The following is a 26,412-nucleotide window of genomic DNA, read 5'->3' on the forward strand; positions in this document are numbered from 1 at the left end:
GATTTCCAGAAGCCAGAATGGGATTTGAGCTCTGGTTGGGATATACAGTATAATAAATCACGCTCTATGAAAATGATCGCGCACACTTAAAATACAGAACATTGCACAGATTAAACCATCCATCGACATTTCCGGTGAAGTTTGCGACTCTGCCTTTTTCATCCTCAAAAAAAAACCCCAAACGTTTACGCTTCACGGTAAACATGAAATTGAGAGCCGCTTTCAAAGTCTTGCACGACTTGTATTATAACAGTAGAATCCTGCGGTATTTAGCTTTACATTGTTAGACTTTGTTCCTGATGCAGTCTGTGTTTGAAAGACAGAGTTCCTATAGAAGGAGATAATGCTAGATAACTGTCATCTCTTGTTACCTCTAAAGTGAATTAACATGCATAATAAATGGCCTAAATTAGAACTCGAGTAAATGCAGCATGAATGACTAATAATGGACACACCACAAATAGCCAACACGCATTGATTTTGACATCAGTAGCTTAATTATATGAGACGTATGTAACAGAATCGCAATGTTGAAGCCATTAGTTTGGGACCATATGGGAAGAGCAATATGGCATGTCTAATTATGCCTTATAGAATTAGTCACGGAGTCCAACGGAAGGACTCTGGTTATTTATTGTTATATTATTGTTGTACAGTGCTGTCACGGTGTAATGTAGTATACAATTTAGCCGTTCCTATAGAAAACGGGTATCTTTGCAGGTTTAAATGCTTTCAAAACGTGCCCATCCTTCAAAGTGGAGGTTAAAATCAGCTATAATTATAGAATTCTTCTGTATTAAGAACATAGAAAAGATCAATAAAACTAAAAGTGCATCACTGCAGATTAGTCATAAAATGTAATAGCGTAATATTCCTCCTCTCCTGCTGCCTCACATCCACATGGCTCCGTGAATAACCCTCAGTGTTATGGTACATGGCACCACTGTTACCTTACTCTAGCTGTTATCGCAACATTTTTTCCCCTGCACCAATTGCACGTGTGGTGCAAATAAAAATATCACGTGTGAGCACATTCACGTCAGACAGGTCTGCAACCTGCCTTTCCCCATTATCTCTTGGCATACAGTGCTTTACACTGCAGCCAGGGATTCTGGGAACTAACATGCACAGAAGCACATTGTCACTTTTTGCTTCAAATCAATTTTAGCACGGACCCCTGTGTTACAACTTTAACAGTTAAAAGATGCACCAAAGTGGTAATAATATTATAACATGTTTTCAATCTTGGGAGGTGGTGGTGGGGGGGGGGGGGGGGGCGTCATTTATCCTTCTATTGGCTGCAAAACTGGAGCACAACATGGCACCATATTTATCAAAGCAAACTTTCCAAATACAATTGATGGGATTGTTTTCTTTGATTAATCTGGTGCGTTATGTTGGCCTTAGACTGACCTCAGATTTGCAGGCGGGAGATTTTGATGAATGACGCAATAGGTCTCCACTTTATATGACCTTAGGCAAGTTACCTTAAGTTATTCCCCTGTGCCTTATGCAAAAAAATAATTTGTAGGCTTTTTGTGGCAGTCATGGCTGTAAAACAAATAATAATAATAATAGGTTTTTTTCCTTGTATAGTGCTGACAGTTTACCCAGCGCTGCACAAGTCCCTGCCCCATAGAGCTTACAATCTAATCTGGGAGAAACAGTGACTTGCCCAAGGTAACAGGAGATTTGAACCAGTCCCATTTCCAAGTGACAAAGGCGCTTCAGCATTGCATCCGTTAGACGTATATATTCATATATTCATAACACAGGACTGGATAAGGATATAGATAACTGCTTAAAGGTAGTAAAGTCCCCAGATGGGCCAAAATACCCTGAAGGGTAAGGTGTAGGGCTAAGAAACCCCCATCAAACCCTCACTGGGTTGGTCCCTGGACTCACATTAAGCAATCATGAATAAGAAAGTACTGACTCCTTGATAAAGTGTTTTTTTGGAACACGAAATGCGTAGGAGGGTTAGTGCTTCCACTCTTTTAGATGGATCAATAAATAATTATTTTTAACACTTTTGTTTGGGACCCACTCTTTGGCTGCTGCGCCAGAATCATCTTGTTCTTGAAGATTTGAACCAGACTCCCCGGCTTTAAACTCTGTGTCATGGTTTTCGGTCACTGAGCCCCTCTTTCTGCCTTATCTTCTTGGCGTGCCTTTCTTTGGTAATTTGATAGTTTGAGATTTCTGTGTTCACCTGCTCCATGGCTATTCGACTTCACAATAGTTACATAGTTGCATAGTTACATCGTAGATGAGGTTGATAAACGACATGCATCCATCAAGTTCAACCTATGATACATTTAATGATAGATACGTTATCCTATATCAGGCATGCACAACTCCAGTCCTTGAGGGCCGCAAACAGGCCAGGTTTTCAGGATAGCCCTAAATCAGCACAGCTGGCTCAATTAGTGGCTCAGTCATACTGAGCCACTAATTGAGACAGCTGTGCTGAAGTAGGGATATCCTAAAAACCTGGCCTGTTTGTGGCCCTCGAGGGATGGAGTTGTGCAGGCCTGTCCTATATCCATACTTACAGTATATTGATCCAGGGGAAGGAAAACAAAAACCCCAGTGACATATCATCCAATGATATCTCATAAGGTGAAAAATAAATTCCTTCCTGAGTCCAAGAATTGGCAATCAGATAACTCCCTGAATCAACATCCTTCCCATGTTTACTTATTTGGTATATCCCAGTATATCTTTCCTTTCTAAAAAGATGTCCAACCTTTTTTGAACAAAGTTATTGTATCTGCCATCACAGTCTCCATGGGTAATGAATTTCACATTGTAACTGCCCTTACTGTAAAGAACCCTTTCCTTTGTTGCTGGTGAAATCTCCTTTCCTCCAACCTTAAGGGACAGCACCGAGTCCTTTGTACTGCCCGTGGGATGAATAGTTATTTTGAAAGCTCCTTTTACTGTCCCAGAATATGTTTGTATATAGTTATCATATCCCCTATAGAACCCTCTTTTCTAATGTAAATAAATCTAATTTAGCTAGCCTCTCCTCATAAGTTAGATTCTCCATCCCCTTTAGTCATTTTGTGGCTCTCTGCACTCTCTCTAGTTCCATAATGTATTTTCTAAGGAGTCGTGCTGTGCGATGTGGTTACACAACTTCATATACTGTGCAGAGTTGGAATTCTCTTTGTGTCACATGGCCCCAAATAAAGCTATGATCTTTAGTTGGGGAGTTCAAGACAGAAAACATTTTCAAATACCAATTTACATGCGATATTTAGCAGATCTGTACATGGTTATCCAATTTTGTAGAAATCTTTCACTTCCACATTAATGTTATCCGACTGAAAACCCATGATTTACAAACCAAAACATCACCCTTGTTCTTTCATTGACGGAAAACCTATGCACAACAAAGCTAAGTTTTAGAACCATGAATCAATTGCTGTAACAGCTTTCTACATGCTATAATAATCAGGAAGATAGGTTTTGTGAGCCTTTCCGGTTTTTATACAGTAAGTGTTCTCATTCATGTTTATTCAAAAGCACTATGTAGAGATCTCCTTGTGTATTTCATTTTGTCCACTTATAAAATGGCCGCTGTTTCATCTAATAGCACCCTACCTATTTACCCGTTAAAGTAATTTTTAAGTTCTCTTTCTCTATCCCTCTATAATTGGGAGTTCCTTTTACACCTCTTCCCTGCTTCTCTAAACACAAGGTGACTAGGAGTGAGTAAGAGACATACGCCAGAATTTATCGCACTTTGATGCTGGGTATGGCACCTGATCCTGCTGTAACTGCGATTCAAACCAGTTGCCCTTATCGCCAGATCGGCTGGCGATACTCCACATTGGAGCTTGATGAATCTGCCCCAAAGAATCTGCCGAATTGAGATCAGTGTGACTTTCTATCATACCCTCCCACTCCCAAACTGTGTACAGATGGCTTCCTTGCCTTGTCACACAGATCCAGGGAAAAATCTCCGCGCTAATGGATGGGATGTCATTTGTTTCTTAGTATATAACGATTTAGTGAGCATGGAGTGACAATAGTTTGTCAGTTGACACTGGGCCATGGCAGAAGACAGAAGATGTTCAAGTGACACACTAAGGCATATTTACTGTCACGTTATTGGAAGGTATAGGGTCTGGATGGGAGTAACACTAAGACATACTTACTGTCACGTTATTGGAAGTTATAGGGCCTGGATGTAGTAACACTAAGACATACTTACCATCACTTTATTGTGTTATAGCGTCTGGATTGGAGTAACACTAAGACATACGTATTGGCATCATATAGATAGATAACCTAACATTATGTTATAATAACATGATGCTATGCTAACAAGATGAACAAAGGGGCGTTGTTTGGGCGTGTAATTAGCTTTGTGGATATGCGTTAATCCCGGGGAACATCCGTTCCTACATTCGGCAATGTTTCCTTGTGAGCCGAAGTTAATGGAGCTTAGTAAATCAATCCCATGATGAGCTGAGACTTGGGAGGGAAGGGGAGGGGTTAATTTCCTCTGGCTTTGTCGATGTGGACTCTTATGCTTCAGTTCCTGCCTACATCTGGTGTCCCGAGACTGCAGCTCCTGCAGCCAGCACGGAACCAGGGGGTGAGAGGAGAGAGAGAACTTGAGGGTCAGAGGAGAGAGAGAGGGGGGAGGGATGGGGCAGGAGGATCAGAGGAGAGAGAGCTAGAGAGAAATTACTTTCCATGCAAGGCCCATATTTACTAAACGGTGTAATTCCATGAGATACCTTATAGCACTGAAACACACACTACATCTCATGCAACTGAATTGATAGACTAGATAGGCCAAGTTGTCCTTATAAGTAGAGATGGGCGAACCTGTACAAATCCGTTTCCCGGATTTCCCCCGAGTTTGCCATTCAAAATTTGCTCTGAGGTGTAAAATCCGCTGACAGATTGTTACAGTTGAAATCAACACAGATTAATACATGACCGCCATTGGATACAATCCGCTGGTGATTTTCAATGATCCATTGCAGAATCCGCGAATGGATTGTCGGGTAGAAAAAAAAAATCCACAGAAGGTGAATCATCATTTTTGAGACTGATCCTCAGACCAAAGGAACCGGACGATCCGCAGCTGATCTACATCTGCAAATTGTTTTTGCCCATCTCTATTTCTCAGCCGTCAATTTCTATGTTTTTTGTTTTAATGTGAGGTGTTTCATGGCATAGCAAGCTTAATAAATAGGAGCCATAACGTTTGCAGGATCAAAGTAGGCAAGTATAATTTAAGTACATAAAAGATGTTCATAAAACATGTACTAAGTAGATAATGACAAGATAATTTTAGGCCTAAATGTCTGGCTTATCAAGCTCCGGAGATGAGAAATATTATAAAAGATTAGTGTAATAAATGGAAGAAAGCTGGAATCTTTTGAAAACCAGCTAAGCTGATTAATAGCAACATATTTCCTCTAATGTTTTTCTTGTGGCTGCCTTTAAAGTACATCATATTATCCATGGAGGACAGAAAAACAAGACCTTTATTATGGTGCCTTGTTATTGATCAATATTCACAAGTAACATTCCTTCCTTTTCATCTTCAATTATCAGAAGATACATCTTATAAAAGGGGTATAAGTCACATTTATTAGGCGTTTGCAGTGACTCATTGTTGCTTCTGCAACATGAATTCTCTAAGCTTGGAGAATATTGGATATTTTTTTTAACTAGATAGACACAAGGCAATGTATCGAAGCACAAATGGAACGTGGGTTGGTTATGACTAAATTGTGGTCTGGTTGGAATAACTTGAGGTTTTGAGTGGGTAATCGTGGTGTTTGGAACACATTTGGTTTTATGTTAGTACATTACTTGCTCCGGTTCTAAATCAATTTCTGGACCTTTTGCACAACCGAACTATAATCTCACTGCGGAGAAATATAAAACCAGCCTGTACCTTAGGTACTTCTACGCTCTTTGTACATACCAAAAAATATTAGGTTGGCATCAACAGAACAAGGTCATCTGAAGCTCATCTTTGTCCAAACCCACTAATGTGATTAGACTATGACTAGACTATTAGTTTATGTCAAGTAATAAACATCAGTATTGGGCTGTGTTTGTACAGTAATTTAAGCCTCAGGTTTGGATAATGGTCAGAAATCTAATAATCCTTTAATTCCATCTTGTTTTATCTCTCCTTTTGTCTGCATTTTATATCAGAAAAATAAGGTAAGATGTGTTTGTTTGAGCTTTCTCTGAATCACTGCTGTGAAATTATTCATTGTATTAGCAATTAAATTACACAGAAAGGGACTGTGTATTCCCACTTTCAGTACTGTCTGTGGAATGTATTAAAGCAATAACTGAAACAAAACGAGAGAACAAGATCATTTTATTTAGTAGCAAAAATATAGTGTATTTGTTCAGAGCCTTCAATTCCTTATCGTATCTCTGGTGTAATTCTGACACCCCCAAATTGGAGGGAACAAAATAAGGAGCAAGGATACTTTTGTCACTTATTAAAGTGTAGATGAGTAACGCTAGGCACAGGGAGATAACATGATCTACCCAGAAGTGGAAGTGGTTGAGGCTCTTGTTTTATTTGAGGCTGCCTTGCAATGCAATGCAACACTCCTCGTCGTTCATGGGGCCCAGCAATGCATTGTGCTGGGATGAGCTGTAAGCTTCTCTGGCAGCAAAAGGGTTAAGGGACTTATTTTTTTTTTTATAAAACTTTCTTCCTTGTGTAAAAGGCTTAGAAAGTGTTTCAGATTTCAAAATTGCCAATGAATTAAGCACACTGGTGTGGATTACTTTACAGTATACTAAGGCAGGGATGCACAAATTGGGGGGGGGGCATCCCCACTGGGGTGGGGGGTGCACAGCGGTTACAGAGGCCTTGCGCTTCCCTGAAGGCATTTAAATGAAATGCCGGGGAACCGCCCAAGGCCTCTGTAAATTCCATTAACTTGGTGTCGGCGACGCATCTCCATGGCGACCCGGCGTCAAAGGATGCCGCTGGGTCACGTGACCACGCATTGCCATTTGACACCAGAGCCGAGGGAGGAAGGGAGTGCGCATTGAGAGAGAGCCGGCAGGGGGCGCAGGGGGAAAAGTTTACGCACCCCTGTACTAAGACATGGACTTTTTTGTAGGTTAATGTCATGGGCAATATGTATCATTGGTTACCAGCTGGATACTAATCCTCATCAACACCATTAACTTTTGAACTTCTTGGCACTAAAATCATTAAAAGGACCAATATTTTTTGACTTAAGAGTGATGCAGCGCCGGACTACGCATTGGCACGTGCTATGGCGGGCCCAAGGATAGGGGGTCCCCGTAGGTTGCGGAGGGCCTGGTGGTCACTGTCTGCCATATTCTTCCCTCCTCCTGCCGGTTCCGGGATCCAACTTCCGCCCGACTAGAGGAGGAAGCTGCAGAGACCCCGGACCTCCCCCAAGGTAAGGTGCGTGTTTTATTTTCTCCGGAGCGGCCCTCCTCCTGCAATATCACATTGTCATGGTGACCCGACATCAAATTCCTCGAGGAATGGCCCCAAAGTCTTGGTGCCTAGGTGCCTCTGAGGCCTTAATCTGCCACTGGAGTGATGTATTAATGTAAATAAAATGTTTTTGAATAGATTAAGATTGTTGAGACATATTGCTCCATTTTCCTATTATTACATACTGTAGTTACATAGTTACATAGAGTTACATAGTTACATTGTGTCACATATAGTTACATTGTGTTACTGTACATATAGTTACATAGTTACATATAGTTACATAGTTACATAGTTACATAGTAGATGAGGTTGAAAAAAGACTTCCGTCCATCAAGTTCAACCTATGCTAAATTTAGACAACAGATATTTTATCCCATATCTATACTTATTGATCCAGAGGAAGGCAAACACAACCCCAATAGTCACATCATCCAAGTATATCACATTATGAATCCCCCCCCCCCCCACCCCCTAAGTATCAAGGCAATGTTAGAGCATACAAATGGATAATTACTGAGCATGTAGCATGCTGGGCAGCTGCATTACCAATTTTGGAGAAAAACTGGCACAACTGGGCTCCATTCGTTATGCAGTGAAGCTGCTGCCCAAAGCTGGAGGAGGTTTTAGTACCCGTCACTTATATTGAACTAAAGTCTCCATTACTGGGAAGCAGAGTCGCGGCAGAGTTTATAGTAAGGGGGAAAAGAGACACATTATTTTCCGTGTGTTGATACAATAGATAGAGTTGTGTTTCCCATACATCGTGCACATTTTGTTCTGAGATGTATCCAATTCTGTAACATGTATCTTCCTTTAACCTACATAATAAAACTCTGCCTGGCCTTTCTGAGACATCAGCCTCCCCCATCTAACAATCTGCATCAATTTCATGCCACCACATGCAGGAGATGTCCCAGTGTGCTACACTCGTTCATTCTTTGCGGTGATACGGAGACCCCATAGTCCTCTAAAATGACGCCCATTAAACATTCTAAGTCAGGCATGGGTAGAGTCATTTTTTTTAAATTTAGGTTGATATGAGAACAGTATAATATAATATTGTGTCAAAAACGCTATTCTAAATTAGAGAGCACACATGCTGCTAATTATATTGTGCATTTGAAGGGATTGGCTTTTCTTATGCCATTTATAAAATACCTTGGCTTTAGTGAATTACACTCCAACTCAATGAAAAGCGCACAGGCAAATAGTGCCCATTTGGATGTGCTATTTACAATGAAATGTAAAGAGTACACTTCACCCCATGATTGAGAAACAAAAAGAAAACAGCGCACAACGCTCATAGTGAAGTAAATCAAGGATAAAAATGGATTAAATATCCAAGGTTAGGTAATGTGCGTACATCGGGGAAATAGTAAAACAACATTTCATGGGACAAGTTACCCATACACCACACCAACATGAAGATCTGGACAATCACGGATCATCAGTCCTCAGGCTCCACAGGTAAGGACAGTCACCTGTCACCACAGTGATGAAGCTGGTCCACAGGTGGGGTGCGGTGAGGGCAGCAATCAAGTCCCAAATATCAAAGTCCCCCAGAGGCAAGTCTCAATCCATCTCTACCATGGCAAATTGACTCCACGTGTAGCTCTGGGGTTTCCGTAGGAGCTCGAGTGACGTCACTAAGGGACGTCGCGCCAAAAATGACGGATCCGCAAGGGGGATCAGGGTGGAATGATAGGAGCTTGGGGGACTAGATGTAAACTCAGAGGTAAACTCAGTATCTTGAGGCTCTAAATGCCTCTTCCCTGATGAAGAGGCATTCAGAGCCTTGAAACATGGTGGAATTAGCTTTTTATTCAAGATACTGAGTTTACATCTAGTCCCCCAAGCTCCTATCATTCCACCCTGCTCCCCCTTGCGGATCCGTCAATTTCGGCGCGACGCCCCTTAGTGACGTCACTCGAGCGCCGACGGAAGCCCCAGAGCTACACGTGGAGTCAGTTTGCCATGGTAGAGATGGACTGAGACTTATCCTTGGATATTTAATACATTTTTATCCTTGATTTACTTCACTATGAGCGTTGTGCGCGGTTTTCTTTTTGTTTCTCTGTTTTAGCTCCTGGTGGTGCTGAGCCACACCTCATTCAGCTGCAGACGCTCTTTCACCAGTTCACGTATAATTTTGTATATTTGTTATCACTAATATTATTTTAGTGCACTTTCACACCCTTCACAGCACTGTTTAATGTTGAGCACTGATTACTCCTCTTGTATCACCCCATGATTGAGCCACCTGTGCTGAAGCAGGGATATCCTTCAAACCTGACCTGTTGGTGGTCCTTGAGGACTGGAGTTGGTCACCCTTGCCCTAGAGTAATTTATCATCTAAGCACTTAAAACATGAACTTTCTCGAAACAGCTGTGGTATAACTGCGGAACTATCCTGATAAACAGCATTTAATTACTGGCACTCAATATTTCTTCCAACCATCAATAACTTTCTATTACTTCCACTCTCTTGTTGCTCACCCCAGCACGATGCCGGCAGAACTAATGCTCTTTATACAACATGCATTTGAACCTCATGAAAACGAAATCTCACTATTAACCTTGCTTATTTAAGGTTCCAGCTTGTTTTCCGAAGTGCAGAAAGAAAGTTCATGCAAACTTTTATATATGCAATGTTCTCTCTGAAATCATCATTTTCCATATGAGTAGAAAAAATACATTTCACAGAGCGGGGCCAGATGGTGCCTCAGAATATTCTATCATTTGCATACCATGTGCAAAAAAGATGTTTAAATTGTAGAAATATGTTCACTATGCCAAGTGAGTTTTCAATATTAATAAGAAGCATAACAGGTCTCTTACCTATAAATATGTAATTTATAATGAATCAAAATAGTTCTGCAGAGCATCACCTTTTATAAGACTTATTTTTTTTTGTTTTGGTGATGAACAACCTCAGACTTTTTGACAGGGTATGAATGCAAGGCGCGTGAAGGTGGAACAGAAAGAAGGGTTCATTCTTTTTTCTGTGTCATAGAGCAGGGGTGCGCAAACTGGGGACGCGAGATTCTTTTTTTTGCGAGGGGGGGGGGCTGCGGTTACAGAGGCCCCGCACTCTTCCCTGAGGCATTTAAATTAGATGCAGGGGGACTGCGCGAGTCATCTGTAACTCACTTAACTTAATTCAGACGGCTTTGGGCCACACGTCACCATGACAACACGGTGTCAAATTACATGACCCTGCGACATAATTTGACACTTGATACAAGGTGATGTGGCAAGAGTAGTGGGGGAGGGCAGGCAGGGGGTGCAGGGCAAAAAGGTTGCGCACCCCTGTCATAGAATATTACAGGAGGGAGAAGAAGTACAGATGCAGCGGCCATTATTTGAACAAATCACGGAGCCATTTTCATATGCTGTATTCCACGCGGCATTAACGCCGCCAATCACACCAGGCACACGTGTTTATCACGGTTGCTTTGTTTGAATTTCATGGATTCTGTTTCGTCTCCGTGGTAGGAATCAATGAATTGTAATGTGTACAGTACTGTGCTACTGCGTCAATTTCAGGTGTTTGAAAACCAGAACACTAAAATGCCATTTTCTGCACTCGCCTGCACTCGCCTCTTAAGGCGGTACGGTGGGAAGAAATCACGCACCATGACAGGGGTATTCCGAGGTATACACCGCGTGAAGTGTTCAAATAACGTCCGCTGCATCTGTAGGTAGCTAAGAACACTGTGAGGTTGGAAAGCTTGTAACTTATCAACTACAGTATCTGGTAGTCCAGTAGGAAGTAAAACAAGAATTTAGGAAGATACAGCAACATCTTTGCTAACATTAAAGGAGGGTGGAGTGTGGAGTTTATGTATATACAGTACATGTTATTTATAAAGTACCTAACAATAAGAGCTGTTTGCAGAGAAAGTAGATGGAAATAACGTGTAACATTCTTTCTGTGCTAGTCTTTCCTGTTCAACCTGAATAAGTACCAGATGATGGAGTACATTGAGCATGGAGGAGAGAGCCCATACATTGCCACTAATTAGGAAGTAGTAGGTTTAGTAGTTAAGTGATACTGCTGCTATAAAGATGCATTCGGTGTCTATGTTAAATGTAACCATTTAAGACCTTTAACCAATCCTTTTTCATCTACAGTATTGTTATAGTTATTATTTCCTTTCAATGATGTGTTTTCGGGTTTGTGAGAAGACCAATAATGGCCTAATAGCAAGTAATCCTGCCGTGATCTAATGACTCAATATCTCTGGTACGATTTGGTTCCCCTTGATTTTTTAGGCTGCCTAGGTATCTTCCACACATTGCAATACACATCATTTTGGTGCCAAAGTGGTTAAGCATTGAAAGAACATTCACTGCATTTATTCTAGAAATACCTTTTTCACCTGTTAAACTAGACGAGATGCTGGATGTATATTTGGCTACTGTAGATGTTGTGACTGGTAGAGGTTTTCCTTAACAGCTACTTACACCTTTGCAAAGAGTAGCCGGGAGCAGTACGAGAAGCTATCCAACATGCATAACAACATGAACAAGCTGTATGACAACCTGGGAGAGTACTTCAGCTTCGATCCCAAAGCAGTCAGCGTGGAGGAATTCTATGGAGATCTCAGCAACTTTCGTAACCTCTTCTTGGTGAGTAGCGCTGAAGGGGAACTTTCATGCTGTGGAGTGTCTGTAAAGATGTGTTGTGCAAAATAATGTTCAACTTTACAGTATGTTAAAAGTAATGTTTTGTGCTATGCTTCTCTAATAATAGTTTGAATTTGGGAAATATATATATATATCAAATGTAAATATACTGTATGCTCATTTGCATGTCTTAGGCAGGTCTGCAACCCCACCTTTCACCATTATCACCCAGCACACAGCACTTCCACTGCAGCAAGGGATTCTGGGAAATGACATGCAAATGAGCACATACACATACATACATATATACATACATATATACATACACACACGTCTTATCTTGTATCTGGAAAAGGTTTCAGTGAGAAAGTACCATACAATGTTTTAGCCTATGTAATCATCTATGGAAAACACATGTACATATTATATATAAATACGCGCTTTATGCCGTGAATCTTCCAAAATCAGATTTTTGTTAAAGAATTCCAATCCCCAAATTCTGCTTTCATGTTAAAGTTGCCTTTGTTTTTGTTGTCTTTGTTTTCTGACTTTTTGACATTGCAGGGTCAAGGGGCGCCGATAAATTGCAAAAAAAACCACAACAACTTTTTCCTTGGAATAATCAATGTATTTAATTTAATTCAGGCTGTTGAAATACAAACAAAATACTAGTGCATAGTAAGACTGTTAATCCTGAATCATCAACCCTTTCTTATTGCTAAATATATAATGAAAGAGGGATTTATGCTATAATCTTGGCATATAAGACACTCCAAGCAGTCAAGTCCTACCTACACTATGCGTACACATTCTTTACTGTGTCTTCTGAACTAAATGACATCTACTACAAGCACATGTAACATGCTGTAAGAGACTTAAAAATATGCGTATGGTCTGTCTAATGTAATCAAAGAGTTTAGTTTATTGTAGTCATATGAAGACCACTGTGCACATGTACTGTAACACAAAGCAGTTTGAAAACTGCAGACCCGGACTGAGAAGACACTGCAGTAATACTACATTCTAAGCCTTACTGGACAGCCAGGAGCTGCCTAGTGCCACAAATGCAAAAAGTGCCTACCAATGGCAATGTCCAGGTTAGGCACTGATGATGGTGGGTTCAGAGACAGAAAGTGGCTCCCGATGGCTGGAGCAGGCTGGACTGAGCCCAGAGCATTATAGTAGAGTGAGGCTGAACATCGGATTTATTGCAGGGCAGGTTCGGCAGACACGGTACAATGGACGAGGCAGAAGCACATGTCAGGCAGGAAAACGTAGTCAGACAGGCCGGGGTTAGGGCAGGAAGAGTTTACGAGCATAGTCAGACAGGTCGGAGTCAGAGCAGGCAGTGTTTACATGCATAGGCAGGTCAGGGTCAGGCCAGGCAGCGTTTACATGCATAGGCAGGTCGGGGTCAGGACAGGCAGCGTTTACATGCATAAGCAGGTCGGAGTCAGGACAGGCAGCGTTTACATGCAGAGGCAGGTCGGGGTCAGGACAGGCAGCATATACATGCATAGGCAGGTCGGGGTCAGGGCAGGCAGCGTTTACATGCATAGTCGGGCAGGAAGCAGGTCAGACAAATAAAGAATTCTCAGGCTGCAAGCTGGATAAAATGTCAGAAACACATTGATCTGGCAGGAATTGGTCAGTTTATATAGTATCCAGGGGGTGTGTCCATGAGTCTGATCTGCAATACCTGTAGGTGTGAGGAGCAGTTAGTAACAGAGCTCAAAGGTATACTAAGCCAGTGGAGCTATCCAGCAGCTGATCCCGCTCACTGCCAGAGCTTCTGCATAGCTACTGAATAGCAGAGGTTGTGGGTTCTGATCCTGTTGGGCATCACAGTCCATTGCCTACCATGTACAAAGTCTGAGCACACAAACATCTGTGCCTACCAAATTTTGTTTTACATTTCTTTATAAAAATGTTTTACCAGGAAGTAATACATTGAGTTACCTCCTGTTTTCAAGTTTATCTTGGGCACCGAGTTATAAAAAATACATGGTTACATTAAATTAACAGAGTTACACAGTCAATTCACAGACATTTCCCAATGGTTGAGCCTGTAGGTCTACAACATCTTTACTTAGGAATTCCTTGGAATAGAAGCCACTTCTCATTGGCATTAGCCAGGAAACATTCCTTTATTCATTCAGCTGTTTTTATGTTCAAATATTTATTCAAGCATTTTATTTGCAGACTAAACAGTTCTTTTGTCTGTGCACATATTGATCCCATTGATTTCATGTTTTGCTCATGCATGAGGCAGCGGCAGGTAGTCTGATGGCTGCGAACTCAATGCTATTGTTCTTCAATATAATATGGAACTTTTGGATGTTGCTCTTAGTAACAAATGCACCAAACAAGCATTAATGGGATGAAAAGGCAGTCACAGAAAATCCAAGTAAGTAAAGAATCAACTAGAGGGGAGATGGTTTCCAAACCAATAATCTCAAATGTATCCAATAAATCAAAGGAAAGCTGCTTCTGCCACAGGCCAATTATGTTCATAACCGTATTAAAACAGTAGCACTTCCAAGGGTGAAAATACAGTAACAAATGATCTTTTAAATTAATATATTCCAGTGTCCATTGTACTTAACCTACCAGCCAAGGTAGTTTTCAAGGTCTGTGGAGTATAATCAATGGGAATTTTGCTTCATGCAAGAAATATTTGGTTGAATATCAGTGTTCAGGATGTTAAAAGCATAATTAGCATGTTTAAAGAATGTGCAGATAATGGTACCCAATGGACAACTCTCTGATGTAGAAGGGTAATGCCTATGAGGATCACATCAGATGACCTTATATCAAGGAAAAAAATGTGTAAAACGGATGTTTAAAAAGGCATTTTCATCTTGCATTTTATAGTATTGCCCACCTGTTTCCCCCTGTGCACCTGTGTGCGATTTCATGGTTGGGTATACTGTATGAGGAGCACATATTATAACGGGATATATAACATTCTGGGTACACCTATTTTTCTATACGTCACAAATCTGCAGAAAGTCTAACTCCTACTGCTCTCAGTCAAATGTTACATTTGTGTTACCGATCTACTGTTATTTGTGTTTAGGGGCAATCCGTGATAGGATCAGAATGAGCAGAGGACACTGGCATATTTATTAGGTTCAATTCATTGGTATTTGTAAGCATTAAAAAAAATCTGCGTTTGTGATCAAGCTATTTATAAACTGTTGTTTGTACAGGTTAATGGTTGATTCAGACTCTTTACCTTTTGTCATTGTGTTTGGCAAATAATGACAGCATAATTAGAAAAGCAATTACAAGATAAGATTAGAAGAAATAAATCAGACAAGAACACTATGGTAAACATAACCATTTTTTACACAAGAAGCAAAAACATGGAAATTGAACTTAAAATGTGTGAATATTTCTATGACTTGATAAGACACTTCTTATTACACCAACATTACATGCATATATTGCTCATGTCAGATGTGATAAAGACTAATCTAAAATACTCATGTACAGATACACAGGAATCTCTGTGATTTTAAGTATTTCTCACCTAAAATACATTCTCATTTTCAACCCTGTGTGGGATAGAAGTCTTTTTCTTTATTTTTTCTTAGCACTGCTTTGGAATGTATTGTATGAAAATCATTGTGCTATCTCACAAATGCAGTAATGTACTAAAAACATAATATATTGTACTGCAAAGCCTTGCCTCAGCACTGAAGAGTTTCAAAACATACAGTGAATCTCACTCTGTTCATTGATTAGATTTTTATAATGCTACGGATTGGTACTGTATTTTGGCCGTGTGCAGTTCCTAAACCTGTATATCACTGAAGCACATAGTGAAGAGCTATAGTTTTATGGAACTATCAGTGCCTTCGTTGCTCAAGGATAGAGCACAGCCAGAGTAGTAAGAATTCATATTTATAGGACGTTGCTATTGAATGCCAAAGTGCTCCTACTAGGTGGGACTGGTGTAACTGATAATAATTTCTTTTTGACTCACACTGCCTCTGGCTGTGAAAGTGTCTTACAGAACAGATTAGAAGTCCTTTTAGTTAAACGCAATAGTTTCAGATTTATGTCTTAAGAGGAAGCGCAATATAATTAATCGAAATAGAGTTTCCACTGTGTTTATTAACGGAGGTCCACTCAGTCCAGAGGTTTTAATGTGCAGGGATGGTCCTTTTTAATATGAAGGTGCCACGTACTGTGCTCACTTGCCTACGTGTATGTGAGTGTGTGCGCGCAAAAGGAGTTGCCATAAACTGGCTGCCCAGTTTATCTCTTACCTCCCCGCAGGGCGCTAAACAGATCACACTTTACCCCCCCCCCAGATACCCTCACAGAACACTCCAATAATGCTGCCACCACCAGAATTAATGTAAGTGCTTACACCTCAGAAGTACCTGGTCCCCCAGAAGATTATACAAATGAACAAATACTGAGCACAATATGTCTAGAAATTAAAGCAATCCCTTTAAAGGTACGCAGCTTCAATTAGAAATCAAAGGCAGTATTTATTCATTTTCGATTTCATTTAACAAAAGAGTGTTAGTGCTGGTATGCCTTTTTTTTAAAATAAAAAACATACCATAAATAAGGTCTGCGCGTTATAAAATAAAAGGGACAGAAGTGATGTGTGAGACTCCACATCCCCTGACAGGGCCTGGAAGAGCAGGTCTTCTTTACTGTCATCTATCACTTGCCCTCGACCAGGGACACTTTTATGACCTAAGGTCCGAGAAAGGGGAATTCATCTATTTCAAATTTAATCAGAGGTTATAAAAGGCTCAATAACTCTCTCCCAGGAGCTAACAAATAGATGGTACCAGCTCCATCTACATTCTGATAACCACCCGGACACATACATATTAAATGTAGGAGATTCATTTGTGGGTAAGGCTTATATTTTGAAACCTGAAACAGTGGTAATCTGTTCATTCTTACATTGTGACAATTGTGCACATTCACAGTACACAGATTTGTACATGATATTAGTGAAAGTTGTACAGAACATAAGCTATGTTGAATTCTTACTAGCCTGTAATGATTAACTAACTCCTACTGTATAACGAGGCAAAAAATAAACTACGTTGCAATGATCAGTGCTTCCAGATTGTTGGATACAATGTTACAGTCTCTTTACTAATAAGAAAAGTATCCACTTTCTTGAGAGGAAACAAATACATTCACGGCATCTTGGAGTCTGACTATTTGTGAAGATATGATGCTCAGAATACGGGAAAGATGTATGAATGATGTCCTTGGTTGATAGTACAAGCAGTAACTGTTGTGAGACAGCGCTGCTTGATTCTCTTCCTAGATGGACCACCACCCTAGAGCTGTGTGTATATAGTCCAGAACTGTTCCTCCCACTGTATGTAAACTGTAATGTGGTGAGGAAAGAAAATGTGCTCACAATATGATGCTGATGGTTCCTCGTGCGTGCCTCACGCTATGCCGGTAAATGCGATGGATCCTGGGGTATGGAGAAAACGGAGCACAGCTGCAAAAATCAGAGCTCTACAATCCTGGAGCTAAATTAAAAATCTTTTAATGAATAGGTGACAAAATGGCTAGATGTAGTAAGCAAGCAACTCTAACGCGTTTCACGCATGTTTCAGCGCTTCGTCAGAGAGTACTCCTACTGTAGACAAGCTCTTCAAGGCGTCTTTAAAGGAATTCTCTGAAGAAGATAAGATCACTCACAATGTACAGCTGAGTACATGCAATATTTCCCTAGAGATTGGGGAATATTTTGCTGGCACTCAAATGTGCAGCAAATATGTTTCTTCACAGCCGTACATATTGGTGGCTCAGGTGTAAAAGTTCTCCACAAATTCCAGAGGGAGCACGATCAACCCAGAAATAAAAAGAGAAAATATAGTGCACACGATTGTGACAAGTTGGTGGGTGAATGGGATCTTGGCTCTTATGGGTGTTCTACATACAATGTGTACGTGTCAATAAAGCCTGAACTATGGAGACCCTGAACTATGGAGTTATGGAGAGAGCCTTATTTTACTAGGGTCTTAAGTGCTATATATATAATATGTAGCAGGGATTTTCCTTCTTACCTTCTTGGGGAGAGAACAGCTCCGTAGTAAGGAGAAACAGCAGTATTGCGTCGGCCATGTTATGGTTGGCATGGCCATTCAGACGGTGTAATGTCAGCGGCCTGTGTTACCAGCCAGCCTCCGAACATAAGGCGTGAGGGGCTTGCTGTTGGATACCGTTAGTTCGTTTGCTGGACACTGGGTTACAGGTGCCCAATTTTTTACATATCAAACCACCTGTGAAAAACTTGAGGCTCAAATTTCCCAGTGTCCCCAGCTGTCATTTTAATATACACAATTAGAGAAAGTTGGAAAAAACACATTTGACTGAGCCACTGATTGAGCCACCTGTGTTGATGCAGGGATATCCTGAAAGTCTGACCAGCTGGTCATTGAGGACTGGAGTTGACCACCCCTGGCTTAGATGTAGAACATAATTTTGGTTATTGCTTTTGTTACATGGATCTAGAGAGGCTGGTCACTAATTGTTCCTTTTTCTAGACTATGTCTACTTTTGAGAGTTTTTTTAGATTTGGGTGAATGTGTATTGAAACCGAAGTAGAAGACTAAGAAACGTTTAGCAAACTGTGTGGGGAAGAAGTTGTTTTATTAGTATATTGAACAAATAATTGCAGGGTTTCCTAACCTAAAATGAGCAAAGCAATATTCTCCAACTTCAACTACTCCTGCTGTATATCCATCATATATTTTTCATTGTTCCACACTTGGGGGAAGTGAGGGATTGGAAGAAAGAACCCGCACCACCTACAGTACAACTAGGAATTCCCTTTTTAGAAGTGTGGACATTTTAGTGAATTATTTCTTTATTTACTTCTTAAAAAAATATTTCTGTCAACTATATCTATCATAGCAAATACAAATATCACTTGTGAGCTGTCACGGTTGTGCTCGTCACAAACCAGGACCGGACCGCGAGGCTGAGGTGGGGTTGCATAATCACCGACTTTAGGTCTCGGAGCCGGATCCAGAGTGCGAAGTTCATTGTCAAACAAGCCGGGGTCCGGACTGGAAAAAGGCAGCGTAGTCTGAGGAGAAGCTAGGGTCAGGATCGGAGAAGGCAGCATCGTCGTTGTTCAGGCAGGAGTTCGGCAACGGGTAGATGGTGCACTCTGCTTCAGCGTAGGAGTGAGTGCGCGAGAGTGGCGTCTGCGTGAGGAGCGGGAATGGCACATGATGCCAGTCTCAGTAGGAGGAGACAGCATGCTGGCCGAAGAACATCGCAGGGCAGCGTCGGGGAAAAACCAAAGCTTCAGCGCAGGAGTCCGAAGTAGGCCTCTGCAGAAGGGATCGTGCAGCAGGCCTCGGGAAACAAGTACACAGACCTCTGCATCGACAATAGCAGCTGGTCACTGGGAACACAGACCTTTGCCTGGAGAGTAGCAGCAGGTCACAGGAAACAGGATCAAGGCAAGCCAGGGGGCTGGTGGCAGAACTGTAACGCCTGTATGCCCGCAGACCTGGCCAGTCCCCAATACTGAGGGGGGTAAGGGTATAACACGCACACACAGCAGTGAGAGCGTGCCCGGAGTGTGGTATGATGCGTTGCCGGGCCTGGTGAGAAAGGGTTAGCCTGATACTTGCTGCGTCCTGGGTGCCAGAGGTCCGAGGGTAAAAATCCGAAAGCCGTAGGTCAGGGGCAGGAGAGAGCAGCGTAGTGAGGTCCAAAGCCGAGTCCAGGGAGTAGCGAGGTACACAAAGTCTAACGAGAGTCGAGATCAAATCCAAGGGTATCAAATGAGGGCAGGGACTGGAGCGAGAGCTGCAACACAAAAGAGAACCAGGCATAGACCTCCGTACAACAAGAGCCACAGGAAAACTATGCAGAGCGAGGAAGGAGAGGGCAGACAGGAACTATAAATGCCGGAGAACCAATGGGAGCAAGAGGCAGAGCGGGGGCTCGACCGAGCGGTCCCAGGGATAGGTTAGGATGCCTGGTGTGGTGTTCCCTAGTGGGAATAGCCTCCAGCTGCTGGGAGGTGGAGCCAAGGCTGCAGGAGGAGTGTAGAAGAGGATGGGTGCGCGCGCCCTGTAACACTCCCGCGTGCGTGCCCCTGCAGCGTGTGGGCGGAGGCAGCATGTGCCGCGGAGGAGCGGCGGGGCATCCGACCGGAGCAGGTAAGGAGCTGATGGGGAGGGGGCCTGGGATGAGCGGCAGTACTGGGAGCCGGGGTGACGGGGACCCGCTGTAAGGCACGTGTTCCCCGATACCTTACAAGAACACAGTAACATCCAGAGAAGGATTATGCTCAGCAATGAAGCAGTGTGGGGAGAGCAGTATATAAAGGGCGACGGGCCAATAAGAGGAGAGAGATGTGTGAGAATCCTCCAATGACAGCGCACAGGACTAGGCTGCAGTGAGAGCTAGCACAGGTGCTATTGATTGCAAGAGGGTGAACTGCAGAGATCTGCAAGGCTACAAGCAAAACCAGAAACAGATTCCTTACATGAGTACATTCACATGTTTCAGACAGGTCTGCAACCCAGATTATCCCCATTATCTCTTAGCATACAGTGTTTCCTTTGGAGCAAAGGATTCTGGGTAATGACATTCAAATGAGCAAACCATGTCTCCTATTGCTTCTTATCCATTTTAACATGGGCAGCCCCTATAGGCTAATGCCTGGTGCATGACTCAGCTTTTCAGCACAACCTGGGTTAAAGAAGTGCACAGCCAGGCAACCTACTCACAGACAGCTATTTCATCCTTTTTGGGTCTCATCAGTGTGAGGTTGGTTACTGTCTATGTAATGGGAATCTGGGATAACTCTCAACCCATCATGTATTTTTACCATCTGTTCTTTAAACAGTGTTACTAAAACTAATATTCATAGTGTGAAATTACTATTCAAGTTAATAAATTGGCAAAGAAGGGTCGGTATCCGTGTGTCCTTTTTTCCATGTAGTAACAAGGAGGGAGAGGGAGTAGGGGGTATAATACCTTTTATTGGACCAACAAGTAGTTCCACCTACTCCCTCTCCCTCCTCTGTTACTACAGTTAATAAAATAAAACATGTTGTTTTCAGTTAGGTGTTAGATCGGAGACTGTGCATTATGAAAAGGACACTTTAAATGTCGGCCAGATGAAATGCATCAGCATTGTCCCTGCTGCTTATTCACTGCCATTGCTTTCCAGGGGTTAGAAGCAGATGTGTTAATTCCAGACAAAAACTTAATCAGACAATGCAGGGAACAGAAAGAATATTAAATGAAAGCAACTCAATACAAATATTCCATCAGGCGAGGCTTTAGAATTAGATAGAACATCCAAAGCACAAATGAATCTTTTAAAACAATAATTTCACTATTTGTGTTTTATCTCGATTTTAAAATTGAAGCGTGTCAGAAATGTGACATGTTTTTTCCGGTGGGATGCAAGGGGGACTTCAGAAGCTATTACGGTGAATGACAATGCTCTCTCTTTTTTTTTTATAATCCAAAACAATCAATGTCACTCCCAAAAACTAACTTTTGTTCTTCTGATCAAAGCCGTTCGGAGAGGAGAAAACAGCAGCGGTCCCAGCGGAGCTCGGCTATTCCTCTTCATATATGATTTTTCAGCAAAATGTTCTTTATAAATAAGTTATTATTGCATTACCACCGCGCGGTAGGAAGAAGGGGGAACACAGTGTGGGATGTGAGCTTTGGCTTTCCGAATTGCTTTGGGAGTGGGTAGAAGTATCGATTGCAAACGTATCCATCAAACTGTGCTCCAGTATTACTTATAAAGGAATCACGTCTTCCCTTCCTCTAAAAACAGAGCCCACTGCCACTTAAAGTGATCAACAATGAACTGCAGACGGTGATCAATAGTTGCTGTTAAAGAGACCGATGCTGGAACTTTGAATCTGGGAAAAAGTGCTGAACTATATGAAAGCCGTAAACCTGGCAGGGGGCGTCGAGACAGAAACAGTATCACAGTTTGTTTCCAGCAAACGAGAAGGAACCTGTACAACTGTGTGATTCTAACTGCAAATGAGCTAAATACCCACCAGGTTTTAATATGTCAATTGCTAATTAGCGGGGACAGTTATCATGCAGACGTATCCGTTTGGCTGGAGATCCATGTAAATGAGCCCTCTATGTTTCTATAAACAGGAGGAGGAAGAGGCGTTGACCTTCCTTGACATGGAGTCTTAGAACTGGAAATGAAATCCAATGTGTTCTTGTTAATGAGGGTGCAGTCCCTTCACTGAACGGATGACCGTGACATTTTGAATGACTTACATTTGGCTAACATGCTTTGTTATGCTAATCTGGCACCTAGAAGTATTTTTAAGTAGCTGTAAACATTGCGAAGTGAAACATGTGAGCAGTTTGACTAACCAGACTTACTCCTGTTTTGTGTAATGTCACTGAACAGCATACGGAGGATGGCATACCCTCTCCTGGTTTTTGGAGGCATTGAGATTTAAATAAATGTATAGAAACATAACTGACAACAAAAAAAATCAACATTAGTGAGGGGTATTTTGCATCACACACACACACACACACACACACACACACACACACACACACACACACACACACACACACACACACACACACACACACACACACACACACACACACACACACACACACACACACACACTGTAATTCCCAAGCTGACACTTAGAATTAAATGAGATTAAAAGCAACTCAGAAATACTCTGTGTCAACTCTGCCTAGTGATGCACGATACACAAAGCCTCACCAATGCACGTCGATATAGTGCATGTTCTATATTGTTCCACATACACTGGCTCTCCATTGGGTAGGACATTAATTCATCTGATTCCATCAGCCAATACTCCAGCCTTTTAATGGTATTCCAATAAATGTTGGCTCTAAATTGAATCGATTAGCTGAATGCGTTCAACCTATAAAAGACCCCACACGTGTCTGCTTTGTCCTGTGACATAGTTTAGAGTTTGAAAAATCTATTTTACTATCATATTCTGTAGACAATTAAATATCATGAGCTTTTATCTCTAATAAGTACATCTACAAACTTGCCACAAATGTAACTAAACCACATGGTTTTTATCCTCGTCCTTTCTTCATATTACACAATTCATAATTCTGTTAGGCAGCAGACTCATTTACTCAGAAGAAGCAATGTGTAAAGGTGCAGTCCCTTCTAAACCAGCACATAAAACCCATGGCAGTGTGAGGAGGTTAATCTGGGTTTCTGACACCCTTATTTCAAAATATCAGATACGCATACTATTTAATATTTGTTTTTGTCTAGCTTGTTAACATGGGAAGCAGAGACTCGAGCAAGGGCTTATTTCTTTTAGCTACTCATTTTTGTGTCATATCATCATTAGAGATACAGTATGTCATTTTTTTTTACTAAAGTTTGCAATTTAAGTATTTTTTTTTTACAAAAATTGTAACCTTAGCAAAAACAACCAGACTCAAAAAGTGCTGGTATGTGCTAGAGCAGGGTGCTCAACTCCAGTCTTCAGGCTCCCCTTGCCCCCCAAACAGGTTAGGATTTCAGGATATCCCAGCTTCAGCACAGGTGGCTCAATCAGTCCCTGCATCAACACAGGTGGCTCAATCAGAAGCTCAGTCTTTGATGCTGGAATATCCTGAAAACCTGACCTGTTGGGGGAGGCTTGCGGACTGGAGTTGAGCCCCCGGTGTTAGAGCACCCAATCTGTCATGAACTGCCCTTGCCTTAAATTGGAGTTGATGCAGGATCGAGCGCTTTTGCCCATGCCGGCACTTGGTAATCTAACCCAATGTGCAATGTCACCTAATCATCATATTCTGGCGAAATGATCAAAATTCAGGCAATGCAAAATCTCACAGAATTAAAGAGAAAATGCCTGTCCCTAACCGCTGCATCCCGAACAAAAGTTTGCCCTCGGTCTTCCCTCCGTATAGGTTTTTTGTCCCTGTAACAAGGTTCAGTTAGCACTTGATTGGCAAACACTCCCCATTCCCGGATCCCCGCAAACAGAAACTTCTTGATGTCCGAAGGAACCAAAACAACCAAAATGTTTGCTTTAAGTATGATTCCATCTGTTTCAGGAGCGCAATGACTTTGCACAACATGTTTCTTTTTGCCAACGAACAGGGATTGCCCATTTTAAAGGGTTTCAGCAATAGGGTTGCCAGGCGGCTTCTCCAAAAATACTGGACACCATGATGAATGGTGCGACGCGCTCGAGACACACACACACACACACACACACACAAACCTCTCACGGCTCCATGCTTTTTCCTCCTCTCCTTGTACCCACCCCCAGGCTCCTGACACCTCCTCCTGATTGGCTACATTACCTAGCAGCAGCCAATCATGATGGGGGAAGCTGTCCAGCACTCTAGCAACAGCCAATCATGATGGAGGAAGCTGTCCAGCACTCTAGCAACAGCCCTGCTCTCTCTCTGTTCGGGGAAATCCCGCGGCCCCCCAAGCCGGTCAGGTCACTATGTCCAGAGATGTAATACCGGTATACACATACATGTTCAGAGAGGTAATACCGGTATACACATACATGTTCAGAGAGGTAATACCGGTATACACATACATGTTCAGAGAGGTAATAACGGTATACACATACATGTCCAGAGAGGTAATAACGGTATACACATACATGTCCAGCATTACCTCTTTTTCACTGGACAGAGTGTCCAAATACAGGACAGTCCGGTTTAATACTGGACACCTGGCAACCCTATTTCAGAAACCAAGAAATAACTCGAGTGAAAGGACCACGATTGAAACGGCAGATTGTATTTTTAGCAGTTGCAGAGTAGTTCTAACTAAAGCCTAAGGGATCAGCCACCCTGCATTACTGGTGCATGGCTGCTCTGTATTCAAACTGCGACTTTCAATATCACAAGAGAGACGTGCATTATAATCTCTGTTTTCCTGCCTCGCTTTTTTTTTTTAATAATGTACCAATTGAGGTGTTCTTTACCAGCACGCCGGTGTACAGAAATGTGTTTACTTGTCAGATCCCAGGATATGTACACAAGTATGATGCATTCATGCCTGATTTGCTTCTCTATGAAGCAGAAAAAGAATGCTCATGCCAGTCCGCTATCCCAAAATAGCTGCGGTAAAGCTTGTGATTCCTTCAGATCAAGGCAATCTTCTTTCCACCTGTATTTTGTTATCTATATACAGTATGTAAAATAGAGTTGAGTCCAGCTCTACACCGCAATACATCCTCTTGTTGCCTTGTGATGTGTTGCTGAATTCTCTGGTGGTAGAAAGGTTTAGGATTAGAATGGTGAATACTCTACTCAGCTGGGGGAAACCAAATGAATTTCCATCCTCTACGAGGCCATTTTTGGGCAGAAGTGCTGTGTTTTTCTTATTCATTTGGAGAAGCATTCCCAGGCTTCCCTGATAGACTTTCCTTAATTATATGGGATCTGTATTTGAAGGAAGATAGCCACGATGTGTCTAGCTTTTACATAGGTGAATCAATCACTTTGTGAACACAAGTTTCAGTTGTTTGTGATTACATTGCAACTTTACAAGTCATCGCTTACATTAAGATGTAGTGTACGAATGCAATTTCATGATCTTCTCAAGATGAAGTAGCCGTATAATATTGGCCCTTGAGAAAGGTAGATTAATGGTAGGCTGTGATACACTGCACCATTTAGGGGACCGGTATGAGAGTTACTCATAGATGTCATTATAGATATTAGTATACCGGGCTTTCACACCTAATAGATTTCTACAATAACTTGAATTCAGAGCCTGCAAGTTACTCACCTCCCCCCCCCCACACCCTTAGCATACCCATAAATACACACACAATGCTCGTGAAGATAAATGGACACGGCTATTAATAAATGTCAATACCCGACAACAGTAAGTGCTAACCCTGTCAGACTGATCCCCAAACCTGATAACGGCCAATGGTACTTAACCCTAGAACTCCAAGCCAATAACTGCACAGCACCGACCACTCAGATGACTCTCAAGTAAGAATGGGCACCAGGTACCCAAAGCACAATGGGCCCAACCCACTCGCCACTAATTGCCACCACTAGGCATTAGCGTCCCATAGAGCCCCATCTGTTAAGGGGTTACCCAGCACTTACCGCCCCAAACAGCAAATGGGACAGAGGCAATTGTCTGACTTTGTTGTGTTTATTGTTAATTACCTGTACTGTATTGTCTTTGTAAAGCGCTGAGTACACTCTGGGCGCTGTATACATGCATATATACATACATACATATCTACAACAAGCTTGAGCCCTTACCTGAGGACTTGGTA

At 42.0% G+C, this 26,412-nt stretch overlaps 1 protein-coding gene across 6 annotated transcripts in view; it reads left to right on the forward strand.

Moving 5' to 3' along the window:
* The window catches only part of DIAPH2 (diaphanous related formin 2), a 1,317,111-nt gene that overhangs the window by 1,031,538 nt on the left and 259,161 nt on the right, over positions 1 to 26,412 (forward strand). For all 6 annotated transcript variants that reach the window (XM_075572809.1, XM_075572806.1, XM_075572807.1 and 3 more), the window contains one exon: positions 11,950 to 12,115. In XM_075572809.1, coding sequence (XP_075428924.1) covers positions 11,950 to 12,115 — 166 coding nt within the window. The remainder of the gene's footprint in view (positions 1 to 11,949; positions 12,116 to 26,412) is intronic.

The sequence above is a fragment of the Ascaphus truei genome, chromosome 16 (assembly GCF_040206685.1).
Source record: "Ascaphus truei isolate aAscTru1 chromosome 16, aAscTru1.hap1, whole genome shotgun sequence".
In the NCBI taxonomy this organism is placed as follows: Eukaryota; Metazoa; Chordata; class Amphibia; order Anura; family Ascaphidae; genus Ascaphus; species Ascaphus truei.